This window comes from Trematomus bernacchii, unplaced genomic scaffold (genome assembly GCF_902827165.1).
Source record: "Trematomus bernacchii unplaced genomic scaffold, fTreBer1.1, whole genome shotgun sequence".
Taxonomy (NCBI): Eukaryota; Metazoa; Chordata; class Actinopteri; order Perciformes; family Nototheniidae; genus Trematomus; species Trematomus bernacchii.
The window spans coordinates 3,330,478-3,341,960 of record NW_022987821.1 but is presented as its reverse complement, the minus strand read 5'-3'; the positions used below and the strand labels follow the sequence as shown (position 1 = coordinate 3,341,960).

Here is an 11,483-nt window from a genome sequence, read left to right as displayed (position 1 = left end):
ATGCCAATAATCTGTGTTATATGATAAAATATTGATTTATTTTGAAATAAAAAACACTTCGATCGTCCAATTGAGCTTTGGAAAACTATACGTCTCACTTTTTTCGGAACAAACAATGAATTGGGTGAAAAATGAAATAATTGCATGAATAACTGATGATAAAAACAGTTAATACATCCCTATATCAAATATATATTAGGCTTTTATTTTGTGAACATCCGGTCCCCTTCAGTGCTAAATCCTCTCACTTTGAAGCAGCAATGAGACTCCGCCTGAGGGGCTCCAGCATGTCTGTTCAAGGGGGGAACTTCCATCAATCATTATGAAAACATATTGAATACATTCCATTAATTCCGTTTAAAATCACTCTGCACAGATACATGTAACACTGTAAAAAAAATCCAGTAGAGTAGACAAATGAAAATAATGTTACCACTGAAGCACATGTCCCTAGAGTGATATAATGGTTGTATTAAAGCAAGTTCATTAATAGTAATAATAAACATTAAATGCATTTAAAGCTACATCTATCAAAACTAATGTCATCAAATTGTAAAAGCAATGCATCTGTTTGACCTGCAGGGGCTGCTAAAGACTCTTTCAAAATGTTGTGTTGAAAAAGTATATTTTAAAGTCACTAAAATGTCACATTAAACACCCATTTAATGTTTAACAAACTCATTGTCACATCAGAAACATGTGTAAATGCATCACAATGCATACACATAACTAAAATATACAGATTCAAACATTTAAGATGAGAAAATAAAACCTTTGCACTAATAAAGCAGTGAAAATATACAATGCATTTACTGTAAAGAAAATGTTGCAGCAGATTTTTCCTCTACAGTTTTGTTTTTTTAGAAGCTTTTTCAGACTCTTTTCGGTGTGAGGCATGTGGGAAATAAGACAAATGAACTTAGAATTGAAAATCTCTATCCATGCAGATGTTCCTGAGATATTTACTGGAGCAACAGTTTCCTGGAAATATTGCTAGAATGCCAGAAAATAAGAAACTTAAATAGACAGATTCAGTAGTCAGACTCTTCAGAATGTTCCCCCTGCTGCGTCCAGTGCGTCGTCTTCTTCTTCTTCTTCTTCCTCTTCCTCTCGCCCATCAGCATGGCGGCCAGCAAGGTGGTCACCACAGTGAAGGTGATGATGAGCACGGTGACGGTCTCAGACAGGCACAGCTCCGTGTCCACGTCCATCAGCCGGTAGTCTCTGAGCACCGGCGGCTCAGCGCAGGTCAGGTTGTAGTAGTCGTCCAGGAAGAGCCTCTGGATGCTGCGCAGCTTCCGGAAAACTCTCTGCAGGTCGCAGTCGCAGTTCCACGGGTTCTCCTCCAGCAGGATGTGCGTGTAGGAGTGGATGCTGAGGAACGTCTTGAAGTACACCGTCGACATGTTGTTGTCAGCCAGGTTGAGCAGGGACATGCTGGTGAGCGGTGTGAACACGCCCATCTCCATGTCGCTGATCTGGTTCCCGGCCAGGTTGAGGACCTCCAGGGAGCGCAGCATGGAGAAGATGCCGCTGCGCAGAGAGGTCAGCCGGTTGTCCTGCAGGTGGAGCTTCCGCAGGCTGCTCATCGGAGCGAACGCTCTGACCTGCAGAGGGGGAAGAAGTCATCAGATTAAAGACAGTTATATGTATTAAGCTACTCCCTAGGCTGGGTACCTTAGTGCAGTACCTGCTCACCTGGATGGAGCGAATGCTGTTGGCGCTCAGGTTCAGCCTCTGCAGGGCCTCCAGGTGCAGGAAGCTGCGGCTGTCCAGGCGCGTCAGCCGGTTGTGAGCCAGCTGCAGCTCCCGCAGGAAGGACAGCCCGGCGGAGAACCCCTCGGTCAGCACGGAGATCCGGTTCCACCTCAGGTCCAGTTTCTGCAGGAACTCCAGCTTGGAGAAGCCTCCGGGCTGCACCACGCTGATGTTGTTGTTCTGCAGCAGAAGCACGCGCAGCTTGCGGTTCTTGTCGAAGGAGCGCTCGGGGATGATGGAGATGAGGTTGTCAGAGAGGTCCAGGAGCTCGGTGTAGGGCGGCACTCTGGAGGGGAGCTGGGTGAAGAGCCCCCGAGAGCAGATGGTGAACTTCAGATCTCCTCGACAGTCGCAGCCCAGCTCACACCAGCTGCTGTGAGTCCTGGAGGACGCCTCCGCCAGCAGCAGCAGCAGCAGCAGCAGCAGCAGCAGCACTGCCTTCATGGCTCCCAGGCTCTCTGAAAACCAGGGGTGGGAGAAGTGTTCAGATGCTTCAGTTGAGTAAAAGTACCAATACACTATTGTCAAAATACTTTATTACAAGTTATAAGACCTGCGTCAACATCGTACTTAAGTACAAAAGTATTATCAGCAAATGTACTTAAAGAAAAAAAGTAATCATTGTGCAGAAATAATGCCTATATATAATTATATTTATATATGTGACATTTCTATATAATATTGTTGCATCAAGAAGCATCTTACTGTTGCAGAAAAACAAAGTTCTGATTTAAATGATTTGACTCTTTTGTGACTTAAAGAGTTAGTCCACTAGTCACATTATTTCCTTTTTAAATGTAGTGGAGTAGGGTATAGAGTAGCATAAAAAAAAACTAAAATGATACTTAAGTACAGTACTTGAGTACATGTAGCCTACTTAGTTACTTCCCACCTCGGATGAAAACACACACAGAGGAGCTTAACAAATATATATTATGATTGTGTTGTTCCATATGCATATGAGGTATTATCTAACGCTAAGTTTGATTAGAAAATAAAAGGTGCAGACTTAGTGTAAGGAAGATGTTTAAACACTCTAGGAGAAAGTGCATCTCAGTCTGTATTCAGTCGGGTGTACTGATGATTTTAATGCAAACAGCTGGCAGCGTTAGAGGCTTTCATCAGGGTGGAGGTCTTTTTTACTGCCTGCGTTTTAAACCATGAACAATCCCAACGGAATAACATAGTGCTAAAGAAAGCCTTTCATATATCTGATCCCTCTTGATTAATAAAATACAATGGTACAACTTTAATCCCATACAAATAAAGTTATAATGTTTTCTCCTATCAGCAGCTCTGATAAAACAAGTTCAACTGTACAACCTTAAAAAAGCAATAGTATAAGTGATATAGCAGTAACATTTACATGAAGAACAGATGCAGTACTTAATAATAATAGATTCATTTTCCGATGACTCTCTACCAGCAGCTGTGACAGAAAAAGTCAAACAAAATAAATAAAGTTGTACAATTTAAAATACAAGAAAAATATATTCCACAACTTGAATCCAATAAAGAAAATGTTTTAAATAAAAACAATAACCTTACCAGCAGCTGTGTCTCCTGCAGACGGCGGTCAGCATGCAGCCGGCGGCAGGTGGAGGAACATGACGGAGGCGCTGTCAGCCGACGAGAGACACCACAAAGAGAGGAGAGATGGAAAGATACACAGCGAGGGGAGAGATCGTCAATTATTCACCATGCGCTGTGGGAGGGGGTTAAAGAAGGAGGAGAGGAGGGAGGGGGGTTAAGAGAGTGAAACTGGGCCACAGAGAATTAGAGTCAGGATGGATTTGATTGATTGAAGCGGAGGGTCTTTATCTCCAGGTTTATTTATAGCTACCTGTATTTAATTACTGCAACTTTTTCAGATGACTCAATAAGTGTTTGATTTTGTTTTAATGGCTTATAATCTTTTGATTGAAGGCGGTTTATAGGCAGTATTTACAGGAGGATTATTAGGACAGAAAAAACACCTGATATCAAACCTAAAACTAAATAAAGAAGTCAGGAAGTGAACGAAGCTCTAGCTGTGTTTCTTCGCTGACAGATATAAATCCAGCTGCAGCAGATGTGACGTCTGTAGGATGACGCGGGGTGTATAGGATGGAGGATGATGAGCGGACCTGTTGGGCACAGAAGGAAAGATTACACTAATACGGATAAACCCCCCCCGACACAGATGAAGCACTCTGCAGCCGCCGGACCTCCACCTCCATTCATCTCAGCCTGCAGTATCTGCTGCACATCTTTGACACTGTGGCTGTTTGTTTATACAGAAATAACGTGGAAAGTGTTCGGGATATTAGTGACTTTAAAAAAACCTACCTCTATTAGTGAGCTACAAAAGTCTTGCATTATAAGTAGTAGCATTTACGTTGTATCTACTTAATGCCGAACAGTGCGAGTGTAATTCTATTATCTTAGCACTTCTGTCTCTGTCACACTCAAAACTGAAATAGAGGATGTTTAAGTGCAGAGAATAATGATCAATAATAATGATCAATAATCGATCAATAATAAGCATAATGTGCATTTCTTTTATGGAGACTTGGAGATCTCTTCAGATGGAGATGTTACAGTGCAGCAGGTTTAGAGTTCCTGCAGAGATCCGGTTTCAGAGCAGCCTCCTTATCTCGATAATAATGGAAACTTAATCAGTTACCTTCCTGCTGCACACTTTACCCACACACACCCGACACACACACGTCACGCACACGTCACGCACACGCACACGCACACACACACACACACACACACACACACACACACACACACACACACACACACACACACACACACACACACACACACACACCTGGAGATGCCAGATAATACGTTACAACTTTATTCAGATTAATAACAATTAATAATACAAGAAAATATATTTAAAAAACTATCTCTTCCTTTACCACAAAATGAAATGATAAAAAAGTGATGTATAAATAATTATGTTATATTACAATATTTTAATATTTATATGATTCTAAAATAGTGAGTTTTGCAGAATGAGTGCTAATTTATTTTACTTACATTTTGGTTGTAGTTCTTTTCAGTAACTGTTACATAGTATTTCTACACAGAAGTATTACTAGATGTACTAAAGAGTACTGCATCCAGCTGTGCTTACATGTACTTCTACTTCTTCTGTAGTATAAAATAAAACAGTTTTTCTCATAATTCCCGCTGTGTCACAGATAGAGGAGATAATCTACCATCAGAAGGTATTTAGGTGTCGGTAAGTGAAGTACAGATGGTGTGTATGTGTGTATAAATATTTTCTGCAGTTGTTTCCTGTGTTTCTTTCAGAGAGCAGCAGGATTACAGTGAGAAATGAAGACGCTAATCGTTAATCCCCGAGGACTGCAGGGATTACCTCCTGCTGCTACAACACTCAATCTTCATCTCACTTTCACTCCATTCTTACTAGAGATTGTCTTTGTGGATTTCTGTACGTTTACATTTTAAATATATATATTAAAAAAATTGAAATAAATTTCAACTAATGTTACCATTATTTGTTATTTTCATAATTCATGGTTAATTGTTAAGTCAGTAAATAAATAAACAAATATATGAATAAATAAATACATACAAAAATTGTTAAGTCAGTAAATAAATAAATACACCAACACATAAATAAATAAAAATAATAAATTGTTAAGTCAGTAACTAAATAAATTAAATAGATAAATAAGTGAATGCATGAATAAGTAAATACAAATAATAAATTGTTAAGTCAGTAAATACATATTTGAATCAATTTGGTATAATCATATAAGCATTTCTTACCTGTATGCAGTATTAAGAGCAACCAGCAGGGGGCGGTACAGCTCCATCTGAAACAAAAATGATTAAACACAATGGTCAGTAATCTCACACACACACACACACACACACACACACACACACACACACACACACACACACACACACACACACACACACACACACACACACACACACACACACACACACACACACACACACACACACACACACACACACACACACACTCCTTGTGAGAACCTGATGACAGGTCCCGCCCTTCAGCTGTCAATCATCCTACTCTCCTACACTCACACCTTGATTAAAAAAGAAAATTCTAATATTTACAAAATCTGTTTAGACAGACACAGTGGTCCTGAAGGAGGTGTGTGTGTGTGTGTGTGTGTGTGTGTGTGTGTGTGTGTGTGTGTGTGTGTGTGTGTGTGTGTGTGGGATGGAGGTGTTAATGAAGGCGACAGCGTGGCGGCTCGTTCTCGCCGCTCCTCAGATCCAACATGGCAGCTCGGACTGAGGTCATATTCATAAACACACGTAAAACTTAAAAAACTGAGTGTGAACAACGTCTCTGAATAAACACCTTCATCTTCATCATCATCGAGTGTCAGCGCTGTCAGCCTGAGGCTCCGTCACCACGTCAATATCATTTATGATTATTAATAATGTTCATCTCATCAACAACTACAACTAGTGAAAGTGTTACTACTACTGCTGCTACTACTATTATGGCCATTGCAGTTAAAAAGTAAATACTTAGGTTATATTCTGAAATTCCTTAACATACAAGAAATAAATAGAAACTTATCTGAGATTAAAGTGGTACATTTACAAAAAACTTGAGTATATATTGAGATGAGCGGTACTACCACCACCACCACTACTGCTACTGTACTGCCTTTTTAGTTTACAGCGTGAGTACTTTCACTCTGTGTACTGCAGTACTACTGACCTTTCACACTCTGGTGGACATAAAACCTGCCATCTGTACATCTAGCCTGACCTCTGACCTTTGTGACTGTGTATGTGTGTGTGTGTGTGTGTTTGTGTATGTGAGTCTCCAGACACAGCCACAGTCGATAAAGAAAACACCTCGAGGGAAACTGGGAGTGTGTGTGTGTGTGTGTGTGTGTGTGTGTGTGTGTGTCTCCAGTGGTCTCTGGTTGTCAGTGTGGATCTATCAGACCCACAGGAGGGAGGCCGTGACCTCCAAACACACTACTCCTCTTCACTTACTCTCTCCTCTTCCTCTTTACTTACTTCCTCTCTCGTCTTCATCACCCAAATCTTCTCTTCTCTCCCAACATTTCTTTATCATTCACTAGTTTTTTATCCTCTTATTTCCTGATATTTTCCTCATATGTTTTCTTTCTCTACATGTAGTTAGTTCTGAGTACTTTTCATCCTCTTGACATTTTCCTCACTTCTCCGTCGTCTTTGTTCCCTAGATTTCTTTTTTCTTTTAGTAGTTTTCCAACCTCCTTTTCATCTCTTCTTCCTCCTCATTTTCTTATTTAATATCCCAGTCATTCCCTCTCCTTTTGTTGGACCTGTTTCTCCTTATTTGTCCTTTCGCTCTGTTGCTGTTTTACCTCTTAATTTGTTGCCTCCTCCTCCTCGTCTCCTTGAACCCTCCTCTGGTTGTTCCTTCAGTATCTAGGTCGAGGTTGTCTCTCTGCTCTCTAGTGTGGACGACACACACACACACACACACACACACACACACACACACACACACACACACACACACACACACACACACACACACACACACACACACACACACACACACAGTGTGTGATCGCCCCTTGAGATGTCAGTGCTTTTAGGTCGATCTGTGAGCTTCAGCAGCTTCCTGGAAAAAAGGGGAAGGAAAAAAACAACAGCAGCAGGACGCCGAAAAATATGGTGAATAATTCAGCAGCATCATATCAGAGTCAACACAACAAACAACGAGAGACACAGAAACACAAACTGCATTAAATGATTATGTTTCATCAGCGTGTCACCTGTTGGAGGCTTTGACACTCAGTTAAGATGCTTTCGCCTCATACCAATCAATACTTTTTGAAACTCAAAATAGACTTTAAGTTAAAAGTAGTTTGGTTCTTTTAAGCTTCCTCATTTAACGACCATTTATTCTGGGTAAGTACTTAAAGGGGTCCTATTTTGCTTTTTGGGGTTATTTCTTCTTCCTGTAGTGTGTTATATCGGTCATGTGTGTAATATTTTGAAAAAGTCTTCATTGAAACTAAACTTTTTCTGCTCATTCAGAGGGGAGCAGTTGTGTTTCAGCTCGCAGCATCAATATTACATGATCTCTCCACCCGCCTCATCTGCTTAGGTCAACAAAACAAGCGCGCTGATGCAACCTGTTTTGGCATATTGACATGGAGGACGCCGCAATGGCAGCCGTGTCACCGACAACACACAACCTGAGGTGAGTGTGTGTGTGTGTTGGGGGTTAAAGGTCAAGGCGTGCGGGTGAAAGTGATCAGTGAAGCGTCACATTGAGACACAACAGAGAAACGTTTTCCTGTCAAACACAATCACAACACAGAGAGCCTTCAGTCTGCTTACATTATGACGTATTTACATCAAAATAAACAAAAATGGGTTTTGTTTTTCAATTTTTGTGCTCACTACCTGAACCTTGGTGTGTTCATATTTAAATGCCAGACAGCAAGTGTCTGACACTTTTTTCAAAGCTACCAAACATTCAGAGTCCTTAAATTACTTTTAATAAGGTGTGTGTGTGTGTGTGTTCTGCAGAGGTTTGACCTTTGACCCTGCGCCACACCGACACTCAGTAAAGGTCGGGACATTCAACTGAAGCATTCTGCAGACACACACACACACTACCACCTGACCTTTTAGCTTGCTAGACGTCGACTTTGACCACCTACAGTCGCTGAACAAAGTATTCAGGAATCTATGAGTGTGTGAGCGTGTGTATTGTACCTATTCTTTGAGTGTCTTTTCACATGGCAATGCTAATTGCTAATGCTAATAAAGAGGGAGAATGCTTATAGATAAGTGAATGTGTGTTTAATAAATGTGTGTGTGTGTGAGCTCAGTTGACGTATACCGTGATTGAGGTGGAGGTTGTGTGTGTGTTTGCAAGTACTGTACCTATTTGGCATATTTTACAGCTAATTGTACTTGTGTTTAATCAAAGGATGTGTGTGTGTGAGCTCAGATGTGGGTTACGGTGATGGAGGTTGTGTGTGTGTGTGTGTGTGTGTGTGTGTTTCCTCCCTAAAAGCGTTAACAGCGGCCATTAGCTCTCTGGTTAAACCTTTCTGACAGCTACACTGCTCCTGCCTCTCTGTGTCACTACATATGAAAAAAGGTGATGTTTAATTAATTTCTGTATCTCAATGTTTTAGACCATTCTTAGATCTGATTTCCTTGATTTGACATGATTGATTGGTGTTTCATTGTCTGTAAACAGTCACTTTAAAGCTTGAATAAAGCCAGTGTTCATTATTTATCGTAGGAGGAGTGTGTGTTACCTTTTCATCAGGAAGTGTAGCAGATCTGCTCGTCGGGGCGGAGGTAACGCACATCGACAGCACGGCGGGTGGAGACAGGGGGGAGAGATATTTCCTGCATGTGGACGAGTGGAAGCAAAATGAAATGAACTGAAACACTGAGACAGGAAAATCAATGTGGGGAAAAAATCCATCAGAGCTTCAGGAGGTCCGTGTTTTAGGAGAGAAGTGAGTTTCAAGCTAAAAAAAAAACACTTACATATAAAAAATACTGCAGTACGTCAGGTTTATGACTGAATGTGAATAAAAACAATCCTTTTAGACGTCAGAATGAAAGACAAAAAGGTTGATTTCATTGTGATGCATCAAATAATAGTCACACTTTTAAATAAAAAGCAAGGTAAAGTCTCTGCACAGAAACAGTTTCAGGAGAAAAGGGGTAAAAATAAATGTACATACCAGAAATACTACAGTAGGGTATTGTGATTTAAAAATATATCAAATAAAATATCCACCTAACTCAGAAAGATAAGACATAAGATTTATGACTTCATTTTAGACGAGACAAGGAAAGAAAAAAGGTTGGTTTCAATGTTTTAGGTGGTTTTCAAGGTGTTTGGACACATTTTTAACTAAGAATCAGGTCAGGGCTCTTCACAGGAACAGCACAGTGTCCATACTTTCCACCAGGGAACGGCCTGAGTGGTTATAGAAGGCCAATAAATATTTCATATCTCGTCTGAGCAGCGGGTCGACGCAGAGCGCAGAGTCCTGATGGAGGTGTGAAATATGTGACACAGAGGACGTTTACAATATTATATCTAGAATGTAAAGCTGATGATGAAATGCACTGAAGTGTGTATATTACATTGGGGTTGATGTTACCAGATTCAGATAAAAGCTAATGAAACTCCCTCTGTAGGGAACACAGGGAATTTATCCTATGCAGACCATTTACATGCACTAAAACATATACTGTATAACACACTACAGGAAAGGGAACACCAATAGGGCCTCTTTAAGCAAAAACATTGTCATTAATCCAAAGGAGTCACTTCCTGGGAGCGGTTGTAATGAATGATCTCAGTAACCGAGACAACAGCATCCTCTTCGCTCCGGCTGCTTCCTCCTCTTCCTCTTCCTCTTCCTCCCCGGGGCCTGCGGCAGGCAGCGCTGTGAGCCGCGACACACCCGAGGAAGTTTTAAAGTGGGACACACAACATCTGGCTCGGATGATTGATCATGTCACAAGCGGGCAAAGTTAACCGGCTGAAGACGGCGGGAGAAGAAAAACTCTCATAAATGATTCGAGGCGCGTCATTAATGATGCAGAGTCAGCACGCAGACAGCGTTCAGCACTCCGGAGAGGGAGGCTTCACTGTATGTGTGCGGATGAAATGTAGTTTAAACAGGCAGGCTTTTATTTAAAAAATCTCTTTATGAATACTTTGATGCGTAGGAAGCCTAAAAGGGAAGGTGATACATTTATGACCTCACATGTAGACACTGAAAGGTTCACTACACTCTTTATCATTCCCTCTTAAGGTTTTCTTTGTTTTATTGGGAAATATCCTCAAACATGCGGATACAAATGAGTAGGAGATATGTTATGCTTGAGCTGAGTGTGTTTCTCCAGTAATAGTCACTTTGCTCTCGGTGGTATCAGTGTGTGTTTGTTTGCTTTCTGCCGGCGTGACTTCACACATCTGCGGGTGCAAAAAGCAGAGGAGTGGAAATGGACAACACTGTGTGTGTGTGTGTGTGTGTGTGTGTGTGTGTGTGTGTGTGTGTGTGTGTGTGTGTGTGTGTGTGTGTGTGTGTTTAGTGACAGCAGCTGAAAGCTTCCTCAGGTTTTTGGTGGCGTGCGTCACTTCGGTTATTTTACATCTCTGAGGTCCCATGATGCACCTCAGTGTGGATTTCACCTTATCAGCTTTTCCTCTGGACACACACACTTTTTAAATATCTTTCTTTCACTATTGTTCACGTTATCATATTAGTATTTGATGGATTGTCTGAAGAGGGTTAGGTGACAGAACATAAGACATTTAAGATATAAAATATATATCTTTGAAAGGTTTTAAGGAAATGTTTATGAGGGGTGCTCCACATTTGACTACTCATGTTTTAATCTGATTTCTTGTGAAATTCTTACCAAACCTTCCTGTAAGGACTATCTGTCTACTCTGCGTGCATCTTCACTGGGGACAGGTGAGCTGCTCAGGTGAGGAGGAGGGGAACTACGGGGACACCTGGTGGTCAGGTGAGGCATATCAGGCTCTGAAATAAAAACAAGGGACGTTAGAAAACAATCAAACAGAAGAGACATTGAATGTGATGGCACAAAAATCCTTTATTTCCAGGATCCAGGAGCACATTTTCCACACACAGCTCAAAGACAAACTGCATTTTTAAAACGTTTCCTTTAGCTACGACCTTCAGTGATAA

General features: G+C 41.1%; 1 protein-coding gene across 1 annotated transcript; it reads right to left on the bottom strand.

Annotated features, from left to right (window-relative positions):
• Positions 1 to 204: 204 nt before the first annotated feature.
• On the bottom strand, positions 205 to 3,385 carry LOC117499213 (reticulon-4 receptor-like 2). The gene is made up of 3 exons (XM_034151590.1): positions 3,307 to 3,385; positions 1,699 to 2,216; positions 205 to 1,607 (listed from the first exon to the last, which is right to left on the bottom strand). Exons 2-3 carry the CDS (start codon positions 2,200 to 2,202, stop codon positions 1,032 to 1,034), a joined length of 1,080 nt encoding a protein of 359 aa, XP_034007481.1. The 5' UTR covers positions 2,203 to 2,216; positions 3,307 to 3,385; the 3' UTR covers positions 205 to 1,031.
• Between the last annotated feature and the right edge of the window lie 8,098 nt (positions 3,386 to 11,483).